This window comes from Haliaeetus leucocephalus, unplaced genomic scaffold (genome assembly GCF_000737465.1).
Source record: "Haliaeetus leucocephalus isolate CR32 unplaced genomic scaffold, Haliaeetus_leucocephalus-4.0 Scaffold395, whole genome shotgun sequence".
Taxonomy (NCBI): Eukaryota; Metazoa; Chordata; class Aves; order Accipitriformes; family Accipitridae; genus Haliaeetus; species Haliaeetus leucocephalus.
This window is the reverse complement of record NW_010972831.1, coordinates 1,800,741-1,824,339: the sequence shown is the minus strand read 5'-3', so window position 1 is coordinate 1,824,339 and position 23,599 is coordinate 1,800,741. Positions and strand designations below refer to the sequence as shown.

The 23,599-nt window shown below is 40.9% G+C and overlaps 1 protein-coding gene across 1 annotated transcript in view; it reads right to left on the bottom strand.

Moving 5' to 3' along the window:
• Window positions 1–23,599, bottom strand: part of CUX1 (cut-like homeobox 1) — a 204,359-nt gene that overhangs the window by 12,564 nt on the left and 168,196 nt on the right. Inside the window, exons 19-21 of the mRNA XM_010573901.1 lie at window positions 22,094–22,259; window positions 21,385–21,441; window positions 3,025–3,327 (exon numbers count right to left, since the gene is read on the bottom strand). Coding sequence (XP_010572203.1) covers window positions 3,025–3,327; window positions 21,385–21,441; window positions 22,094–22,259 — 526 coding nt within the window. The remainder of the gene's footprint in view (window positions 1–3,024; window positions 3,328–21,384; window positions 21,442–22,093; window positions 22,260–23,599) is intronic.

Below are 23,599 nucleotides of genomic sequence, written 5' to 3'. Positions count from 1 at the left end.
GGACAGGGCTAACATGACACAGTCTGCTAATAAGCTCTAAAACTAACCCTGGAAATGGTTCTTACAGACTGAACAGAAACCTAAATTCAGAATTCACTTAAGTTCCTAAGTAATAAGTCATTTTCCACTACCCTCAATATCAGGAAAATTAGACAAAAGACGTAATTCAGGGCCAATTTTAGATCACGCGTATTGCAGAGTTAACCTACTCCCTGTTTGTATTTAAAAACATCAGTAAGGCCTCATCCATTTACCTTTAAACCTGCCAGCTACTAGCAAGATAAGACAGCTACTTTAAAAATCTTTTAATTTGCCTTCATAAATAACTTTCCTTTAACGTTCCGCATAGTTTCTAACCCCAGGCTGTGCCCAGGCTGCAACGCGATGAGCATTTCTCCCAGAGGCTGAGAGAGCTCCGACAGCCGCTGTGCAGTGCCAGTGCGGCCACTGTGACTGCCCGCGTGGCTGCGCAGTAAACTGGAGCAGGAAACTGATCCGAGTCAAACTAACCTACCAAGCATAAAACGGCCTCTTTTGACTCAGACCAACTGGTCCAGTCTACTGTGTGGGCACATGAACAGGAATACTGGCACAAATTTGCAAAAGGGTTGGGAAAAAGCAGCCCAGATCAGGTACTAGCAATGCTGCTAAACGAAAGGAACTTCAAACTACAGCCTAAAAATTAAAAATGCAAATGTGGAAGGAGGTAACAACATGTTCTCTAGGTGTTAAGAACAAAGCTAAAGATGTTTGTGTCATTTGTTTTATCCCAGGATACTGCAGGACAGGATAAAACACCTGAAAGACTCCCAGGCTAATGGGGAATGTGTTAGAAATCATTCTCAGGAGGTAGCAGGTGTATCGCACTCCATCTTCATCAGAGTGCTATTAATAACTGGAATACTTTTAAGCACAGGTTTCCTAAAACTCCTGCTAATTCTCTCCATCTTTTACCCTAATATCCTTCATGCCTGTTGCCACTGATGTAGCTCCTCATGGACAAAACTTTCTGTAAATCATGCTGGTTTCATAGTTAGTCCTGGCCCTTTCTGCAAAATCCCCACCATTGCCATCCTTCAATAGCTCACTGAATTTGCCTCCCTCTCTATGTTGCCCAACAGGGAATCACTGATAATAGCATGACATTTGGGACTAGGAATACCAGCAACATCCCAGTGTTAACGCTGCCAGCATCGTTCGTTAAAATGGTGAGTGTTGAACAGATGCTAAAAGGCACGGGAGGAGAGACCCGCCAAACACATCTTGAATGGTTTTGCACAACCGTGGTCTTTACTGGCCGATGATATTCGAACAACTGAGCCACCACCAGTTGCCTAAGACAGGTTCACAAGGCCCTGTGGCCTAAGACAGAGAAACCTGTGCACCGAGTCAATCTGGTGCACTAGCACACTGAGGGCGCAAAAGGAGACATTGAAACTGGTTCCACACCTAATGCAGAGTTTGGGGCACATTTCCTGGCTCTTCTGCTGCTTTTTAGGCTTGTCAGCCACACTGTAGGAAAACAAAAATCATGGGAAATAAAAAAGACTAAGTAAAAATGGCATCAAAGCAAATGTAAACAAAAATACTTTTTCAAACCTCTCTGGAACACCAGAGCAGGTACAGCACTCAACAGCATTTTGCCCAAAAACTAGGGGCTTGAACCTGCAAACCCTTACCGTGACTTGTGGTTTTATCTCTACAGTATCTCCACTGAACAAGCAATCACAATCTGCCCATGCCAATGTGCATGAGCAAGTAATTCTGCTCGGTTCAGTGGAACACAATCTCATGCAGGGTATGTCCATGATCAGGGCCATTTTCTTTTTTTCCCAAATTATGTTAAATGAGAACTTGCAACCTCCCCCATCCCCAGTATTTTTCCCCTTTAAAAAAAAATAAAAAAAATCTAAGGTAATAACATGTTATTCTCTGCCTAGCTGAAAAAAGGCTTCCTTACATACTAAAATAAAGGAGTTTTTGTTTAATTGTTAATAAGTTTTTGACTTATTACAGTCACAGTGTTCAGATGATATGGATGGAATTCTTCTCATATAAGTATCATCAGTAGTCTAAAGCTACACTTATGTTTTTGGTCCCATCTGTAGTGAACGGAGAGAAACTGGTACTTCTGGGGAGTGATTCATCCCAACCATCTCAGACATCTATTTTGAACATCTAAATGCAGGCGAGATGAATCCCCTGCTAAGCCCCAGAAGCATGGGCAGGTAACACTGGGGCAGCCTTACTGCCTTCCCGCTAGAGACTTCAAAGGACTCCTAAAGGTTTCCCAATGCCTTGTGAGGGAAGCAAGTGTTAAACACATATGAAGAACTAGTGATTTAGAGGCACAGTCGCAGTATTAAGCATGGATTTCCCATACTCAGATCAGGTCATTCCCTTTGACTATTCCAAATATATAGCCATGTCAACATTAAACTTAATTCAAAACCTCATCTGTAAGCAAGAGCAGCCTTAGCTTTGCACATCTCTAAGCAAAATAACTTAATGGCCCCACACGCTTATCTACAGGTTCATCTAAACCTCAGCTGAGTCTGAATTTACCCTCCCAGCTCTACAGGTATGCTATGACTTTTGCTTGTGATGCACCTCCCTCTCCAATCATGCTGGACTGTACTTCACCTATGCCTAAAATGCTGGGGGCTTGAATCTACAAGCATGGGGAAAACAACGTTTCTCAAGGGGAGATCACACTGGCTTTGGGGTTTTGGTCTTCTTGACAGCCTGCTGGACTGTATTTAGGGAGGTGGGAGCAGTATCTGGCTGGTGAGCCAGGAGCAGAGCTTAAGAGCAAGAGTATGATGACATTTTAAGTAGAGTGTGACAATCTGAAAGGATTTTTCTACTAGTTTAAAAAAAAAAAAAAACTTTTTAACAGATTAAAGCTTAGACCAGAGTCAAAACCAAGTATTCTTGTAAACATCTACTGAAATATAGTTTAAAAATAAAAGCATGAACACCTTCGTTTTATTTTGGTCAAGAAATGAGAATAAAGCGATTTACCAAGATTGTTGTCTGTTAGCACTTCTTTGACCCTCTTCGTAATGCCATATGTATCCAGCTCCGGGGACATAGCAACCAGTTCTTGGATGCTGAGTGCCGAGTGGCCCGACAGTGGCAAAGGTGTTGTAGACTGGGATTCAGAAGCAGGCGGCTCGCTAGGTTCTTGGGATTTGCCGTCTTTACTTGTCTCTATAGTGGGACAGGGTTGCTGTACCAATTCAGTCAGGCTTTTCACTGATTCACTGGAACTCATGGGAGATTCAGGAGCAGGACTGCAACTGGCAGAAGTCTTTGGAGTGCTTTCTGCAATTAAAAAAAGAAAAAAATCGCCACTTTAGCAAAATTGTAATGTTTTGATTGCAGGATATTTAACTTTCCTTCTCATTTATATTCTACCTACTTAAAGAAATGCCTAAGTATGCAAAATGCTACTTGTTATGACTTGGTTACTAAAAAGCCTCTTTTAAAAAACAGAATTATTTTCTAATTTTATCTTGAGTCATCTCTGCTTTCTTATAAAGACAAGATGTACAAATAAAAATCAGGAAAAAATGAAGTGCAATAGTCTGTAAGTTTGCAAGAAATTTCCTTGGTCAGGAAATCTCATAGTTTTGCTTTCCATACCATTTTTGTATAAGGATGCTCTTAAATCTACCATTATAGACTGGTTTAAGTCTCCTTCTGTGACTTGTAACTCACTCACTCAGCCACTATTTTGTAGTGTCATAAGGGATTTTCTACAACTGATACAACTTTTTATCTTGAGAGTGTTATCGATTTCATTTTGTTTATCACTCGTATCACATTTTTGCACTTCTCTTTGCCCAGAAAGAACTTAACAAGATTAAAATACAGTTTGTAATTATGTTGTATTAATTAACGTCTTTGAGAATCCAACATAAAGTTAGCTAGTGGAACAGAAGACACTCAAATCTGTTATTGTGACACTTTGTTTAAAAGAAAGCTTTCTGAATCTGTTAATTTGCCAACAACAATAGGTTCTGTACAAAATGTTGTTTTCCCCTAATAAATTCACATTTATCTCTGACGGAACGTACCAACTGAGCTTATGCAGAAAATCCAGACATCAAGGGTTCAGTCTAAACATTTTTTAAAGCAACAACACGTAGACAATGTGGTTTAGAACAATTCCCTTCAAAAGATAAAGAGCACAGGCCATTTTTCCATTCACAGTTCTTCCCCATTTTTGTGGGACTGCTTCCTCCTCCTTGCTGTCTCACATCTCATTATTTGACATGGTTAACCGCATGTATCTCAGATTCATACATCAGCGGATTTGTCTCGAGATCTCTGGAGGAAGCTTACAATGCTCTCAATTGTAGAAGGATGAGGCTAGTCGACATCAAAAATCTAGTCCCTCTAACAGAATTGTGTTTTCCTGAGCACTGCAACACTACTACGAGAGCAGTTCGGTCTGCAGCATCATGTCCTGTCGCTACCACGGTGATGGCCAATAGCAAATTTCACTATTCTTCAAGTTTGCTTGTTTATTATCCAGAATATTGTCAAATCATTACAGAACACGCAGCTTGCGTAGCTAGCATGGAAACATATCCTAAATACTAAAGGAAAATACTACATAAGTAAAAGTAGGGTTCAAACGAAGCAGGGTGCACAGTGTGATTGTCTTGTTCAAGGTAATGGCAGCTTTCACGATGCTGCATTGAAGAGAGGTTCCCTGACACACTTACATAAAGTTGGTCTCTCAAACCAAGCAATTGGACTTTTTCCTTCGTGCTTTGAGAGATGCAGAAGAGGCAGACATAAAAGGAAAGCAAGGCGCATATAAATCTTTAAGGTAATAGGGATCTTAAAAATCTTATTTCTTTTCTCTGTTCACCCTAGGTCATCATACAACTGAATACAAAACCCAGCAAATGTTATTTTTGTATCAGGAGCAGCAAAGGAATTGTACTGTAAATTTGCCCTGATTCACCCATGCGAGGGACCAATTTGGCAGATCATCCATCTTGTTCACTGTACACTGTCAGGGATGGCATGAATTCCCTACATGATAAACAGATTTCTTCTCAGGTCTGTGTCCTTTAACCCACAGCAAGGTCAAAATTATGGCTGCCTAGCTAATAAACTGCACGGCACTCGTTCAAGTTCCCTCTAATTTTGTCCCTTGTGCCAGCTTATACAAATCTTACTGAATAACTAGAGCAGCTGCAAATTTCCTATACAATTCCTCATCCGTGCACTGCAAACCACATGCACACACGAAGCGCAGAAAAAATCCAAAATAAAAAAAACCCAACCACACAGGACTAAACAAAAGCATTTATTAATGCTTCTTTCTCCCTCTCGTTTCCCTGCCCAGCCTAATTACGTAAACAACAAAGGTAATCTATATTATCATCTATCACTGAAATGCTCTATGTTGCTCACATATTAGCTTATTTATTTTTTATATCACATATCAAGAGCTTACTTGAATTTCATTTTTAAGACCAATCTGCTGCTTATTTACTCAAAAAGGTAGGATTATCTGAATCTAATTTTGGAAGGCAGTACAGATGACAAACTGCTTTTTTTTCCCCAATGAAAGGCAAGTGTATAGTGATTTCAGATGAGGCATTATGCGCATATACTACAAATAACTCAAAATATGTTCCCCATTCATTTTTAGCATTTTTCCCTTATGGAAAAATATTTTCAATATCGCATAAATATTTGAGGAAAAGATCTATTACTTGGAAAAGTCAATTCAATAATCAAATAATGCAAACATTTCCTGTTAATCTACTTAAAAAATTAAATAGACATTTAGAGTACAAGTGACTGCTCGCAGAACAAAGGGGAAAATTGAATGTATTCACTATTACAGATTTAACTGTCAATCCCCAGCCATTTCGCATGTTTTATGAAATAATTTGTCTGTATTCATTTCTCTCAAGTTCCTCACAGGACAAAGAAACAAATTCAGGACATCTGAAAAATACATATTAAGATTTCAAAAGTAGCAATTGAACATTTCCAATGAAAACAATACATTGAAAGCTTATTTCTTTAAAATGTGTTCTGCTTTTTTAACCCCTGACTGCACTGAAGAATAGCACTAACTTAAGAGCGATCCAGTTTCTTACGAGTAAGTGATGTTCACTGAATGTTTACATGTTTGTATTTACTGAGGAAGAGATCATTTTGTCAATATGAGTGTAAAACTGCATTATGGTAGGCTATACAACCTGCAAACCCCAAGGCTACCATTTATTGATGAAGTTACTTTAATAAATTCCAGATAAACTTTGCTATACCAAAGGAGTGTTGCATTTTGCTTTCCAACAGCCTGCATCCAGTTTAAAACCTGAAGCAAAAGCCCCAAAACTTCAAAAATAATGTGCTAGAAGTAAGAAACTGGAGAGATCAAAAGCATCATGAGGAATGAGGTGATTGCAGAACCTGGGATTTTTTTAAGTCTCAGGCAACCAAAGGCTTTAGCCATGCCCTATGCTTTATAGAGGATGGGAGAAACAGGGTGTCCCCAAACTAACTTGGTGGAAAGATGGTGTCCATTAGGTCCCAAAGCATGTGATGAATACACAGTTCAACATGACAATTTTAAATGATCGGGGAAACTGGTGTAACTTCTGTACTATTACAGGTTGATGTTGACAAATGTCATTAGAGATTCAAATACACCATAAAAGCAGTTAAGTGATCCAAATCTTCTAAAGCTGCAAGTATAACTGAGTCATGAAAGGGTAGAGGCTCTCCCATGCACTTTCTAACAGTATTAATTCAAACTATATGTCTGGGGTATAGGGAAGTTAAGACACCTCCAACCAACTTTTAAAAGCACATTCAAATATGCAGCATAGAAAATAATAACCTAATGCAAATCAAGTACTGGAAACTAATCTTGCATAAACAGGCCACCAATCTGAAATATTTGGCAGGTGCAGTTGGCCTCCATTCATAGCTGAAACATGAAGACAACTGAAACACCAACACTGGCTATTTCACAGTTGATGAAAACAGCTAAGAGCGAGCTACGACTATACAGTGAAGGTGAGCACTCAAGTCTTTGAAGGCAAATATGTCTTCATAAAGACAAATACATCTGATGCAGTTTGCAAACGCCAGAGCACCATACTTGGGAACACATCACTCCTGGCGGAACACATGGTCCTTATTCGTAAGTCAGGAAATTCTTCAGTTTTGTTTTTTCCTACTACAATACTAGTGAGGGATGCATAATCTAAGATGAAGATGTATAAAGGAATGGAAACAAAGTCAACAGTATACAAATACCTTCTGTTTTTTTTTTTTAAATATTATTTTCCCCAATATAAAATTGCCTCTTGAATAACCATCTTACTGCAACAAAGCCTCAAACCAGCTTGCCCATTTCCCTCCCCACCCCTTAGTAGTTATCAGTTAAGAAACTAAACAAACTTTGCAAACAATTTAGCATATTCTGTCTGAGCATTTTACAAAACTAGTTGAGAACCATAACAAATTGACCTTGCTTTAATTACATGAACACAGAAAATCTTTTGTGGTCTTGCATTCCTTAGCGCAACGGATGAAGCCCAATGATGCTTTAGTCCTGTACATCCTCTAACACCTTCCCTGTAGCTTCGATCAAGACAGTGTTTTGGAAAATGTGAGAAAGTCGGAAAACGGAGTTCCAGTCTCAGTTCATTTGTTATGGCAGTTTTCCTGAACTTAACATTAGATTTTCTTATTGTTCTCCAACTACAACATTTCCCAGCCCCATGCTGGGGTCAGGTCCCCAAAACTGGATCCCAGCTCCTGAACTGCTTGAATAGTGGTTGTAGAGCATTTTGGACTACGAATATCCCACTGGTGGCCTGCAAATTACCTGAAAACACTTCCCCCAACACAGTATCAGCCTGACACGTTCCTCTACGAGGTCTGATCCCGTTCTGCCATCGTAACAGGACAAAAGCCCTATAGGGTGTAACAAACTACAGGCTGCACTGGGCTCCCCCTCCTGCAGCACTCCTGAGCATCACTCGCTCAGCAATCAGAGACATTTAATTATGTTCTGCAAAACTGCAGGGCACTAGTCAAGAAGGACCTTTTTTGTGATGTGCTTCCAACCACAGGAAGTAATCTAACATGGCCCTCCCTACAAAAGCAGCCATATAGCTCAGATCCACCGCACACTTCAGCTGGAGGCTCCTTCTGAAGCTCAGGACACCTCAGATGCAAAGACTTGCAGGTAACGCCTGCTACAACCTCCCCAGAAAATCACAGATGTCTACATGACCTGACACCAGTCCCGGATGTATCGCCCTCAACGGAGGTATCTAGATGACGGAGCAGTGTTGAGACATGGATACGGTTTCACCAGTCCCAGAGGCATCACGCTGCTGCCTGCCAGCACCGGCAGATTCCTCCAGTGGAATTTCTTGTACACATTTTGAGAGCTGCAGGTTTGCCACTTTTGCTCAGACCCTGCCTTAACTCCTACAGCCACGGCAGCATGCTGACTTTGCATCCGCATGTAAATCCGAAGTTCAGAGCAAAGATTTGAACAAGAGCATCTGAATTTGCAAGCATAAAACACAAGCTCAATGCTCCGAGCCTCTCCTCCCAGCACACTCGCCCATCCATAAAGAGCACTCTGTACTTTTGCAGCTCAGGAACCGCTGGGAGAATACACTGCCCAACCTTTGTTGCTAACGCAAGCTTAGCTAATAAGCTGCAAAAGGACTCAAGGGGAACGAGGTACAGAACATGGCGAAGTTGGGGAAGACCATGCAAAACACAGAAGGTATTCAGGGGCCTCTAAAAGGATTATGAAAAATATTATATTCTAAAGGCAGCAGGCAGACAACAGCTGCCTTAAGTTTCAGAGCGAAGTGGATTGAAAAGGCAGATCCACTATAATTTTCAGAGACAAATCTCTGTAGTTTATCTGATCCACTATTTAAATTTCAATACACAGTCCTCTATCTGCAGTAATAATAACCTAAATTCCATTTAGTGTTCATTTGAGCAGTCAGGATAAAGTCATTTCTTATTATCTCCCCACTGTGTAAAAAACAGCTTGAAGGTAGGAAGTCAGCAAGCATTTTCACCAAAAAGTAATTATTGTAAGTGACATTTTTACTGCTGGCATGCCATAAGGCGAACTGCGCATTTGGAAGGACAAGTTGCTAAAACAAAATGACAGGGTACTCTGTGACATTCCGACAAGAACCCAAACATGATTTAACTGGCGCTTGGTTTGATGCACCACTTTTCGTAATGTCCAAAGCTCAGGCTTCAGGTCTATGCCAAACTAGTCAAATTCAAAGTTCCTTATCGAGGCAAAGCGAGAACCGCCACGTCCTGTGCACAGCGGAGCGGGGAGGCAACGAAGCATCCCGTGCTCTGCTCGTTCCCTTTACGGCAAATTAGTAGGGAAGATGAAAGCAGACAAATGTGGTCAGGAGACTTCTCGGCAACCTCTCAAAAGAGCATTTGCTACTTCAGGGCCTGCATTTACCTCCTTGTGCAGATGCGTTAATGGACAGCAACAGACCTGGCAGGTTGCCTGAGATCAAAGCATCTCACACTGGGACTGGATTAGTTTCTGCTTTCCCCAGATGATGAGGTTGCCCATTCTGCCCAACTTGTAGACCAAAACCAGGAGTATGTTGTCCTGAGAATCAGGGCCTGATCACACAGCTGATCAGCAACAGCCTCAAGACAACAGCATTATTCTGTTTTGCAGGCCTGAAAATTTCAGGGAGAGATTCTTTTCCTCCGATTTTCTATCTAATTTTACCTTTAGCAACGGCTGTCTTTGCAGTATCTTCTAAAGCATCATAACAACTCTCCTCGCTAACAGCGGTGGCGTGCAAGTTTGAACTATGTAATAAATCTGATCAGCATTTGTGGAACAGCACTGCAATACATCCCTCTTCTGACTAATTAAACGAAAATACCCATGAAAGCTGAACGCTTTCTCACAGGTAGTGGTTTTGGTGGATTTACTTTAAGTGAGTGAACCTTGCCTATTCACAATTTGCAAATTAATGTGGCTTATGAAAATATGATCCTCCCTACAGTTATAAACTCCCACAGTTATATGTAGGGAGTATACAAACCTCCCTACAGTGTGCATATATAAGATGTAAAGTATGTAGGTACGTGCAGTTATAGTTCCAAGCACTTGCTGTAGTTACGATTATAGATTTCCACTATGACCGTGGAGATTTTGTTTGTTTGTTTTGCAAATGTAACTTTGGGGAAAATGTTATTTTGGGTCTTGGCTCAGAGGGAGATTTTATGTGGATGGGGGGAGGGATCAAAAGAAAACCCCTTTAGGAAAGCATGCAGATGTATTTATGTCTGCACTGAAAGGGGAGGAAACCAGCTTTGGTTAACTCTGAAATTACTGGGGCAATACTAAAAATAAAGGTCCCCATTCTGCATATGAGTATATGTTAAATGACAGGAGCACATAAAACTAACTGAATGATGAAGGTGAATGTTAGAAGTACTTGAGAAAAACCTGCTTCTGAGTATCCTTAAAGGATTACAGTGTTTCACTGCAATTTTACGTTGCATTTTAAATAATTATGTTAGCTTTGTGCTTGTATTAAAAAAGGATGTTTTCAGCCATTCTAGAAACCAAAAGGAGTTGGAGAAATCAGATGAACTTCAGAAAAAAGCAAGTAAGATGGGAGTTGGTGATAGACTCATGAGAAGAGATTTACAGCTGGACATTTAAAGGTACTTAAGAGAAGTTAGGCAACCAATTCTCCTTTCAATGAATGCACAACCACAAAGGCCTCAGACAGTCTTGGAAATCCCACTATTATGCCCAAACCTACATTAAGACTGCAACTTCTCATAGCCAAGAACTGGCATCAATTCCAGTCTAAGGTACTCCTTTCCTGGCTCCATCCTTTACCTCCATTTCTGCCTGACACTGAAGAACAACTGTGCTGTCCCAAGTGCTTGGGGGAACCAAATCTGTGAACCGGATTTGAAAAATAGCCACCTGCCACCACACACCTGCAACACAGTATGGGTGGAAGGGATTAAGAACAGGAACCTGGATCTCTTTCCTGATCTCATTTGCAGTGCAAGCCCATTAGCAAAAGGATGGTCTTTTACGCCAGTCTCAGTGTTAGCGTGACGAGGGAAGTCCTAGTTGCAGCCTTGGGAGTTAAATGTTGCTTGCGGAACGACAACTGAAGAACATCCTGGATGTGCCCAGGGCCATCCAACCAACTTTATAACCAAGCAGAGGCATGTCTAGCTGCTGTGTGATCTATGCCTGCTCAGTCTGGATAGCGTGCAGCTAGGAACTAGGCAGGGCAGGGGACCATCCTGCTCAGCTCACAAGCTTTGATCGGGTCAGATTTTCCTCCCTATGCCTGCCTCTTAAAAAGCCTCTGCCACGAGGAGTATGCCAGTGCTATCACTTGGGGCTCATCCCTTTTCCTCCAGCCGCTGTAGGAAGGCAGCGCTGAACGTTCTGGCTGGCGAACACTTGCATCCCTTTAAACACATCCCTCGAGCTCACACCTTGTGTCAGCCAGTGCCTTGCTGCTCTCTGAGAGGCGTGCTGTGCCCCACTGATGCAAAATGCTCCAATAGCCGAAAAGTTCTGTTCTGCACACTATATGCACCATGCTGCGCCCGGATGGGGGGAGGCAAATGCAGGTACTCTCACAAGAAGAATGGCTAAGCAACGTCGCAGAGCTGGACAACTACGGCTGCGTAAACTCCAACCATCAAACTTCTACTGGGTCGGGAGGACTCTGGTACTTGGCTGTCCGTTGCAGTGTGGATGGGCTTGGATGGGGAGTACAGATCGCTACGAAGGGCAGTCTGAACATCCAGGATGTCCAGAATCTTGTACAGAAAGACACAACTTGAGTTAATCAATTAAAATGAAAAGCTGCACTGAGATCTGTCGGACTTTGGAACAGACACACCAACCCCTGACACAACCGCACCAACTGACAAAACTCTCAAATAAAAAGCATTAAGGGACATTTTTGAAATGGCCTACAGGGAAGCGTGAGGTCTCTACGTAGCCATGATTTTAAGTGTTATTCTACAACAAAAGAAGGCGGAAAAAAAAAAAAAAAGGAACTTGAGAATTTTTTTAGCTGGATGTAGACACGCAATCGGAAACATCACAGCAATGCTCAGGTCAGCCCAGCAGCCCCAAATCCTTTCCCAGTCTCACTGGCCAAAAGCAGATGTCTGCGGACATCCATAAACAACACTGTGTAAACAACACAGCAAGCACGCAGGGAGAATATCCTCAAATGCCTACCTGCTCACGTATTGCTTCTTGAGCCAGAAGTAGGGTCTTTGCACTGAAGAGTGCTGAATGATAATTTTTTGTTTTTACATATCACCTTTAAACAATTAAAAAACCCTTTCTAAAAAGAAATCAGATTTTAAATTCGGTGATTAATGAAAAAATCATGGCTGCTTTAAAAGACATCGCTCTACTCTGCTAAGCTATTTAATATTCAGATTTTTCTGTGTTTCCCTTAGTCAGAAGTCAGTATTTAGAAATAACTGCTGGAAAATGAAACAATAACCTTATTATTAAAACAGCTTGTGTGCAGAAGCTTTTTATTAAGGATTTTCTCAACATTAAAACAAATATGTCATGAAAGCAATCAATCAAGATGCCACAACCCCACATAGTTATATTTTTAGTATAATCAAAATAAATGCGTGCACAATACCTTTTGGAAAACAGAGTTAGAGCTTTTAGAGGTTCTGCTGCAGTTTATGGTGTCTTTGTTGACTTGCTGACCTTGTTATTAGAGACTAACTTTAACGTGTTACCATGTTTATGACTGTTTGTTGTCCTCCTCTGTCGTAAGCCTGAGTGTGAAGGTATTTCTATATCCTCCTTCAAGATTTTAACCTCTTGTCTGCTCCAGACTAGAGTATGAAGCAGAATGCATATGTGCACTGTGCACTGCATTTAAATACATCTCCCCCACTAAATAATGTGGACATTCATTTGCTATGGGCAAGATACATACGGGATGGATCCGAGGCTAATGACTGCCTTCCTACCCCAATAAAGAAGTCCTATCTAACATCCGCAGCACAGTGGGTTGTTCTTCGTCTTAGAAGAAAGCAGTCGAAGACGAGTGACCCTGAACATTGCTATACTAAATGCACTCCTTTTCGGGAGGAGTATTGGCTAAAGTACTGAAACAAAATGACATTTACATTGTACGCAACAATATTATAAAAGCTATTAAGGTACATTATTTTACACATCCTCATAATCTCTCCATACTGCTTTACTTAATTTGTGATAAAATTGTTGAGAAAGGGTACTTAATGTAGGACAGTCAGTAAAAGTAATTTATCATCTTCCCGCTTCGGTGCTCACGTTATCAGCGAACTCATTTTCTGCATTCATCATGCAATCAGCCTATTATTTGCATATTAATCAGGCAGTGGACCATGAAAGAGCCGCATCCCAGCCAAATGCTGCACTATCTCAGGAGGAACACTCAGTAATTATCATACATCAGTGTTATGATGTGGTAATTGATTATAACATCTTTCTGTTGCCCCTGGGGAGTCCCACTGCTAACCCAGCTTCAGGCATTCTGTGCAGATTTTTCTCTGAAAATTAGAGAAACCATTGCTGTCCTTTTATTAGATTTCTTTTTTTTACCTTTACAACAGACAGCTCTCTGAGCATTTCCAAGTTACTTTTCCTTCTTTTTTTTTTTTTTTTTTTAAATGAAACCTTCATTAGGAAAAAAACCACCTGACTCGGATCAGAAAAAGTAAAAAAACCCAAACCCCCCAAACAAAACAGTTGGGCTCATTCTTGTTCGTCCTCTCTCTTTCAAGGTCTGGTGGCTTTTTAGGTGCTGGTATTGCTTACATAATACCCTCTCCCCATCAAACACAACAAAATGTTACAACTTCAATAGACAGTAATTGCAAAGTTCGCATAAAGGCAGTTAAGCTGCTTTATTTAGGTGCCAAATGAGAGGCTAATTTTGGTCCTCTCGTAAAGGACAAATGAAACATCTGCCAGTTCAAACTTGCACTATTTTTAGGACCCAAGTTCCAGAGGGGTAAAAGAGAGAAACAAACATAAAACACAACCGTAGCTACAGCGCAGCTAATCTCACACCTCCTTCATGTGTGCAAAGCAGGCAGAGAGGAGCCGAGGGGGCAGCTCCTGTCCCCGCACTCATCCCAACCTCCCTTCGGGAAGCGAGAAGGAACCACGCCACGGAGGAGGTTTTGGCCGGCTGTCTGCAGCGGGTCGGGCTACCTGCGAGGAGAGCTGGTGAGAATACCTTGCAAGGACAACGTTACTCTCCAAAGCGGCTTCTTGTCCCGGGACAGTCCCGTCAGAGAGACTCTGAGCACTGACAGCAACATGGGGATATTTTGGCAAGCTCAGGTTTTGCCAATAAATAGTATCAAACAGTGCCTGAATTATTCTGGGAAACAATCGCTGTTTTCAACCCCACTCCAGGGCATTATAGATACAGCCAAAGAAAAAGTATCTTTTAAACTGCTATCAGCAATATCTTTGACAAGTATAAATATGGGACATGTACTATCAGGCCTATTTTACATTTCTTGCTGTCGTTGTATTTTCTCCTTTTGTGAGGCTTTTTAACTGGGTATTTTTCTACTTTCACTTTTATGTAAATTTGATCTCAAATCCACTTTGCTTTGTTTTCAGTGTAAGTTGTGTTTCTCACAAGATTTAAAATAATCTCTGGATTCCTTCACTTGCTGTTTCTCTGGATGGCTGCTGGCAAATTTTAAAACCTCTAATACCCATTTTAGGTGAGAAAAATTCATCAGTTTTTCTTGCACCCTAATGCAAAGGACAGGCTAGAAGGTAACTTAGACGACATCAATTTTCTGTTTTTTTTCTTCTCGAGAATGATTTGCTATCGAGTAATATATAACTCTATAATCAGAACAGGATTTCGTTGTTAGAGTCTAACAGGCTGTTTATTTCCCTGTTTCAGAGCTACTTGGTGGAGGAGACAGCTGTCGCGTGGCTCCATCCCCATTACAAGATGGGAATAACGACCCGCGAGTTCGGTGCTAGCACACCTTTTTTCCAGTGTTTTGGGAGGAAAATAGCCCATTATCTGTTCTTTGAATTGAAAGCAAGGTAATTTTCATCCAGCAGAGGAGCATTTTGTAATTTGCTGAGCAGCGGTTGGGCTGTTGGCTGGGGACGGCCGCGGGCGCGATGGCTAGCTCCAGCCCACCGGTGGCCGCCACATGGCCACGGGGGCCGGACCTGCAGCCCCCTCCTTTTCCCACAAGCAACCACAAGACCGACGTGAGCTTCTGCCAGCTGCCAGAGCCTCCTATTACCAATAGAAAAATAGCTGCTCCCGCCGGAGAAGAGCCTTTGCGACCTCTTCTGCAGCTGCCGGCCCGCGGGGGACAGATCCCGGCCATCGCCCCGGCTCCTGACCCCCCCCGGAGCGGCCTGGCCTTCCTGTGCCGCAGCACGACTGCGACGGCCTCGCTCGCCTTTCAGTGCTGCTCCAGTTATTTTTATATTTGGCTTTCTAACGTATCAGCTCATCATTTTCCACCCAGCTCCTCTGTGGTTAGCAGCTGGCAGGAGAAGCCCCCCGTGCCTGGCAGCAGGGAGAGGAGGTAATGTGGGCCCCCTCCCCAAAGGAGGCCGCTCAGCTCCAAACACACAAGTGGAGGGAAAAGAAAATGCTGGTAATTAATGAAATGAAGTAGTAAGTAATGAAATGATGAACAGTGGAATTCACAGAGCTCTAACATTCAACGGCCGTGGTTTCTTTTAAACAAGGCCTGAAGAGAGCGCAAGGAAGTGACGTGCTCAGATTGATGCAGCAGTTACAGCGGAAGCACGTATTCACAAACTACATCTACTTTTTAGCAACTATTACACTAACTGGTACTCCTACAAACTACCTGAGAAGCGTAGCAGCAATAATGGTGAGGAAAGTTTCTTTTTTCATACAGCTTAAAAAATACACTCATTCATTAATTCTGATTTTTAAAAATGAAGACTTTGAGAATGAGCCATTACTGTGCCTGGCTAAACGCTACTGCAGAGGTGCACGAGCTCTTTGCTCAGAGATCTCTTCCCACACACCAAAGGGGAGTGAGCGTAAGGACCCACATTCCCAAATTAGCCACAGAAATATAAAACATAGCTGCAAGTTGACTGGGTAACTTCTCCAAAATGAATGCTGCGAACCTGTAACCACACTTCAGAGTGAATTAAATTTGTCTTCAGAATCCAGCATGAGTCTCCTCTTTGCTGTATTAATATGAAAAGTGTGTTGGTGCTTTGTCATTGTAATTCAGCCACAAGGAGTATCTGCCTAGAAACCAGTGTTCACTCTATGATTATATATTTTACTTTAGCACTTTTATAACAGTAAAGCTATGACCACAATGAGGATGGAGTCATCTTCCACAAGTTTAATCACTGGGTGGTTCAATGGACAGGAAAGAATACAACTAGGACAGGAATTTCTCTACAAATACCAACTACTTGCAAAGCATTGCTGATGGACAAAGGACTACGGCCACGCAAGACAGCCTAGGGAGGACAGACCTAGGCAGGAGGCAGAAATGACCAGATGATGGCTAGCAATGATAGCCAATGTTATATTAAGAATGAACTTGAAACACTGACTTCACGCTGCATTCCCAGGTCCCAGTAAGGTGCCTTGACAGCGATTCTCCCAGCTTTATTGATACCAGAAAGGCTGCCAGGAAGGTTTTCATGGTCCAAATGTCAGGGAAATGGCACAGAATATGATCACACACATTACAGACAGACTACAACAGCTGCCCTTATGAGGAGCCAACTGATATCCTATGGTTTGAAATGAAGACAGCCACGGCCAACTGCTTCAGAGCCGCAATCTCAAGCCACACAGAAAGAATGTGGAAACTTCACCAGTATGCACCAGTGTGCTTCAGGGTTAGCATGAAGGTAACTGTTTGGCTGACTTAGTTGTACAGCTCCAAACTTTAAAAAGGCATTTGCACCTAGCACAAAAGGAGACAACCTTCTTGACCAAATGCAAAGACTCAAAAATTGGTCCTCAAACATACACCATCTATGCAAAGAATTCTTGCAGTCCAACTACTCAGCTATTAAAAGCCATGGGATCTCCCTTCTCTTCCATTTTATAGACTACATGAACCACAGACATTCCATGTCATACAATTTTATTAACCCAGAATGCCAGCAAATGAATGCAAACCCACCTCTCTCTTCTTTTTGATTCAACAACAAAAAATAGCTCAGATTTGGGAAGACCTGTCAGCATCACTAGACTGATCCCTTGTCTGATCTCAAGGTACTAAGGATTCAGCTCTCCATGTGCTAATTCCAATCATGCTCTGGAGTACCATCTTGGACAGCTCTGCCCGTCCAAAACAAAACAGTACAATGAAAGAAACAATCATGAACCATGGCGAAATGGCGGGGGGTGTGTGTGTGTGTGTGTGTAAGAGCATCTCCATTGCCACCATGTGGCCAGTGAGCTCCTCCTGTAAGCCCATCAGGATGGTAATCCTGAATATGGATTGCAAGCCTGAAATACACTCTCTCCCCACCTTGTTTCTTTCAGAGTAGTCAATGTGACAGCATCCTTCTGTTATTAGGTAAATGGGAAGATCTACCCAGTACATAGTTAACTACCTGCCCACTCAGCAGCTTCAGTACTGAAAAATATTACAGGAATATATATTACATAAATAAAAATATAATGGATACTTGGGTTTGTCATCATTCCACAACATGTCTGTTAATATTATAACTATAGTAAACCATAGATTGCATTCTGATTTTTTTTCTGGTTTTCTTTCCCAAGGGATGATAAGAAGTAATCTCCCTGTTGTTACAAATGTTTTATTTTGAAAATAAAGCTTTTATGCATATTTTAGTTGATCTAAATACAGTAGATCTTGGGTTTTTAAATCACCAGATAATATGCAATTATCTCAAGCTAGATTCTGATTTTGAAACAAGCTCTAATTAGCTCCCCATTTTATGCTGCTATAATCCTTTCTTCAACTCCCATGAGTGTTACTATTGCTAAGCAGCATGAGGTTAGGAATGATGGATGATACCCAGAAAGGAAGACAAACAAAAGGGAAATTCAAAATCCCCTGAGATCACCCGCAGCTGTATCGGCAAATGAAGATTTCCACATTAGGTCATAAGACGACCCTTACAGAAACACATACCAAAAAGGCACGTCTTTTTCCCACTGAGTATTTGCAAGTCTTTAATGTAGTATATAGAGAGTATATGTCCTTCACAGAGGATAAATACGAAAGTGAATAAAAATTCAGCTTTCCTGGGAGTAGCTATGAAATCAACAGCACCAAAAGAGAAACTTTGTCTTAATGTCATATAGATGCTCAGTAAAGACATAAGACCCCAAAATAAAACAAACTAATAAGAGCTATATACAGTACAAGTATTTAGAAAAATATCCAAGCACATAAACCTTCTTCTGGCACATGGCTACTGTCTAAACCCAACCCAGCTCTGATCATCAGTAATGCAACTAAATAAGGGCCAAATTCATCATGAAAAAATGCTGATGCAGTTGGGTGACACTAATTCAACTTTTTTTTCCATGTGATTTGGTCCGTGCTTTTGACACATAAATCATTAAAAAGGCAGATTTACCCAAGGGCATTAGAGCATTTAGGTGGAAAGAAATACACAGAAAAAAATGTTAGAAAAGGCACAGTGATACTATTTTTGACCACCTAGGGTACAGACACCATTTTTGTGTAAAATACATTCACTGAAACTTGCACAAACTCATGAAAGCCTTGATGAAAGGTCACAGGCAGAAAATACAGATATATATCTGGTTGTAATTTTGGTACAGACTGTGTTTTTTTCAAAATTAATAAATACAGCTTTCAAAGAAGAAAAACAAGTCTGGCTTCCCTTTGCTTTCTCAAAATATATATACATGATGCTTATCCATTCATTCCCACATATAAAAGACTGATGGGTTCATCTGTCCACGTGTGACAATGGAAAATTACCGGACAAAAGAACAGATTTTCATGAATGAGGTGTTAATCAAAACCTTATGATCTAGAAGTGTAACTAACTGGGTCAGAAATCCAGAAAATCTTGCTGGTTTGATAGAATACTGCCAAACGGTAATGAAAATACTCACAGCTAATAAAAGTTTGAGACGTTACTATGCATGTTGACACTCTGTACACTGAAGACCTTCTTGGCAAAGCACTCAGGAGCCACTGAATGTATTAGTTTAATTTTGCTTCTTTCCCTTCATGCATTCAACAAGTTCCAAGCCAATTATATTACATGGAAAAGGCTCCAGACCTTTTCTCGTTTCAAAATTATTCTGATTAATTTCTGTTTTAAAATTACAAGTGTGCAACCTTTTCTGCCTTGATTTTCCTGGGAAATGTCTCGGAAGACCAGAAAATTGGAGCTGTCTCTTTTTTTCCTGCCCTGGAGTGAAGGATCTTTCACAAATGCATAATTATTATTACCTTTTCCAAACTGTTTGCTGCGTTTTTAATTACAGAACAGCTGCTAATAAAAGAAAATTACTAAACTGCCCTTCCTCATTCAAGTAACTTCGTTTCTCTCTTTTGTTCTGCGTGGCGTCACAACCTTCCTTATTCCTTTATACGGAGAAAGGCACCAAGAAAAGAACGTTTTGTACAACAATTTTATTTTTAATCATTGGAAAGGAGGAAGAAAAGGGCACAAGCCCATTTTCTCATTTGTAAGTCTGCTTTAAGGAAAGAAGGAGGGTGATCATCAATAATATGATTTTATTAGCTGATAGGAACGTGTTGCCTCACAAAATATTAGCTCAAGGGCAGGAACTGACAAACGAGATTGGGAGTGTGGGAGGGGAGCAAAATATCACTGCAGCAAAACTGAACTTCCTGAAGGAAATCACTTTCAGCTACCAGCGATCCTCACGGGAATCCGTAAGGTGGTCGGATTTTAATACTACGGGCTTGTCTTTCAATCTTTTATAATTACAGTTAGTCATAAATATGATGATTAGCAATAACAATGCAGCCTTTTCCCAGCTCCTCTGATTTCAAATTCCTCTTAAAATGGCTACAATTAATTACTCATATTTTCCATGCTGTCTTAGGCGTTTATAACTGTAACAGTTACTCTTGCATAGTACTGATGCTACAAAAAAGTACTCAATGGCACACTTTTAACGAACAGCAGTGTATAAAACGTCGCAGGAAATTTCCATGTTCGCTAAATGCTTGGCTATAAGTAACAATAGCCCTATGATTGCAAATAATTTTTTCCCATTTTGGTTTTGTTTTCATGGTTTGTTTTTACCAGGGGCTTTTTTTTTTTTGCTTTTATCTATTTATTTTCCACTGTTGCTCTTAAGAAAAACGTGGACTGAATATCATCACGGATTCTCTTCTAGTAAAATCTTTTAGAATGCAAACTAGTTTCCCAGTAGAGAGAAAAAGCAGTTTGGTTGGGGTATTCAGAATAAACCCAGCAAGCTCCAGAAAAAAAAGTGTTTCAGAGTGCAGAAAGGTGGAAGAAGATCACAACCCATCCTTCTCTGTATCCTGAAATGCAGTAATTCTCCAATACAGGGCACCAGCTAGCAGGGCACAAGTATTTTTCTAGAGTACAAACCAGCCCGAGTGGTTTACGTCAGTTAAACATATCATTGGTAAAAAGTCTGTGTGGGTAGAGTCTGGTATCTAACAGCAGGAACACAGCTGTTCTGTTCCAGCCTCCTTCCTATACTGTGGCCATCTTATAAAACCTTTAGCAAGTCACTTCTCTTTGACAGTCATCTTTGCTGCATCTGCTTTTTTGCAAACAGAAAGGGGAGAGAGAAAAAAAGTCAGCTTGGAATATTTAACAAAGCTTGAAAAAGAAAGACATAATGTGGTCTTTTCCCCACCTTCAAATTAACAAAGCAGATTTTGTGCAAATGAAAGTGGCAAAAAAATATGCCAGTGAGTAAGGCAGCTGGAGTATGTAGATCACATTACAAACGAAAGGCTTGTTTTACAGCCATTGTCACATGTCAAGTTGATAAGCTGAACTATGGTAAAAAAAAACAACCCTACAGAGCCAATGATCTCCAAGATCAGACAGAGTCTCTTTACCTAATATATGCAGCTAAATATGTGTACTCCCTACATCTGCCATAGCAACAAGGAGAGAACGAGGAATTAACTGCATTAATAAAAAAATTGAAGGGACTCCTGTATGATACAACAAAACGCGAGAAACCTCTCGGCATCAAAGCAAAAGAAATGTAACAAAAGCACAGAGAATTATTTCAGAGCAAATCATTGAAACCAGCTGATTACCTGAGCTTGCACATCCCTGCTGTAGGGAATCCTGTAATGATGTCACAGAGTGAAGGACTAGATAAGAGAGGAGAGGAAAATCAGGGAACAATAAAAGGAGATGCCAAACCACAAACTAAACAGTAAGCAGGCTCAACAAATAGCAAACTGCTGATCTCGGCAAGGGCACGCTGCTCATTTAAGTCAGTGGCATTATAAGGGTACAACCGAGGCCAAACTCTAGTCTGGCCTTTCTGTATCAATAGGTATTAGGATAAGAGAGAGCCACAATAAAAGCGTAATTGCAACACAGCATTCCCCCTTTAAAGCTTAGTTCTTCTAGCTCACCTCCTGAGAAAGCAATCGATATTCTCCTAGGAACAATAAAAATCCCCTATGCAACCCTAGAAAACAGCACACAAGATTTTCCAGCTCTTTGGCCAACATTTTTTGAATTACGTATCATATTCATGCCTAGATAATATCATCCTAATTAGGAACTTGATAACTGCTGCTTATCAATTACGCATAAACGAGTGCTTCGTTCGTAAACATTCCCAGCACATCCGCCTAGGGACCGGCTGGGCTGTGAGGGTGGATGCTGCCACTTCCAGTAATGCCTGGACTAGCACCGGGTGCAAGTCTCACTTATTGCAAATTTAAAAAAAAAAAAAAAAAAAAAGAGTTTTCCTCCTCCTCAACTCAAACAACATAGTGGAATTTTAATTACCTTGTCCTTGTTGCTGCCCTTGTGCAGGCAGGACACACTGTCCCAGCTCACCATTCAACCAGAGCTGCATACGAATAAATGGTTCTCGGCCTTTTTGGGTCAATTTACTCCATGGCTTTGGCCTGGAGAGCATGTCACTGACACTTCCTTGGGACAGCCCCAATACCTGAAGTGAAGCAACCAAGAACGGCACGTTAACACATTTGATGTGGAAGGGGGGTAATTTAAGTCACTTCGGTTTCCTTTACTGCTGTACCGCTCAAGTCGGTTTTATATGGACAATTAGTAAAACTGAAAAATGACATCTGTAGGTAATTAATTAATGGAAACGCTTTTCTCCTGCCGTGGTTTCCTTCTGGAGCATAAGTTTTTTCCTGCAGGAACAGAGCGGCAGCACAAACGGCAGAAGGATGGTGCGAGATTTGCATGCTTTTCATATTTTGTGTCAAATAGTTTCATCAGTTCTAACAGGAAAAACACAGAGTCCAGGCACACACAGGCAGTTAAAACAGGAAATGATTGGCATGTATTTTGTTCTCAAACAAAAATAATTGGGACTTTTGAGACTAGGCCTATATTTGGTTGATTTTTTTTTTTTATATGAATTATAACGATGTGTGTTTTTACCTGTAGCAGTGGCTGCTCCACGTAAGTAAATATTTAAGAATACAGCCGACTGCAGCGAAGGGGGAATTTCAGATGGGCAGAATGCAATTACTTGCCTGGAATTCAGCACAGGTACAGGGGTTAAAAATCCAACTTAATGAAAGCTGCCACGGGATCTTTAATGACCCCAAGAGGTCAGGCTTTTCATTTTACATCTTAGTGAAAAGGTAATAGTGCGATGCCAGCTCCTATTATACTATTATATTGATTCAGTTCTTTATAGGAAGAAGGAACACCCCATGTCCACCATTTCTTATAGCTTGGGAGGTGTTTTCTGGTGGTTGGGGACCCCTCCAAAATCCCATGTGTTCCATGCTTAGGGCCCACAACGTGGGAACTTCAGAAAGCCTTATCGTGCATCGCATATCTGTAATCAAACATTACTTAAAAACATCTCAAAGCACACTAAGATACCAAGCACTAGGTGTAAGAAATGACTGTGAATTCTTGACTTCAGACTAAGGAGAGGTAGGGGATTTTCTGTGTGTTTGTTTAAATACCCTTGTGCACATTTTCAAATATTAAAAAAAAGGAAAAATGCTCTTGTGTTCATAATCTTCACTTATAACAAATTTAAGACTCTCCAGTCATGACAATGGTATTACTCAAATATTCCATGAATTCATTACATTAAGCATGAAATATTGAGTCTCAATAACGTTTGCTTCAGCTTTCAACGTTTCTAAACTGGGGGGCCCCATTTCTAATTACGAGTGGCTGAAGCCAATCTTTGTATAAAAACCTATGCAATTCACAAAATACAGGAAAACGAATACTTTCCTGTGTGAGCTTATTTTTTAAATATTTAACATCTGAAGAAAGAACATTTTTCCGTAAGAC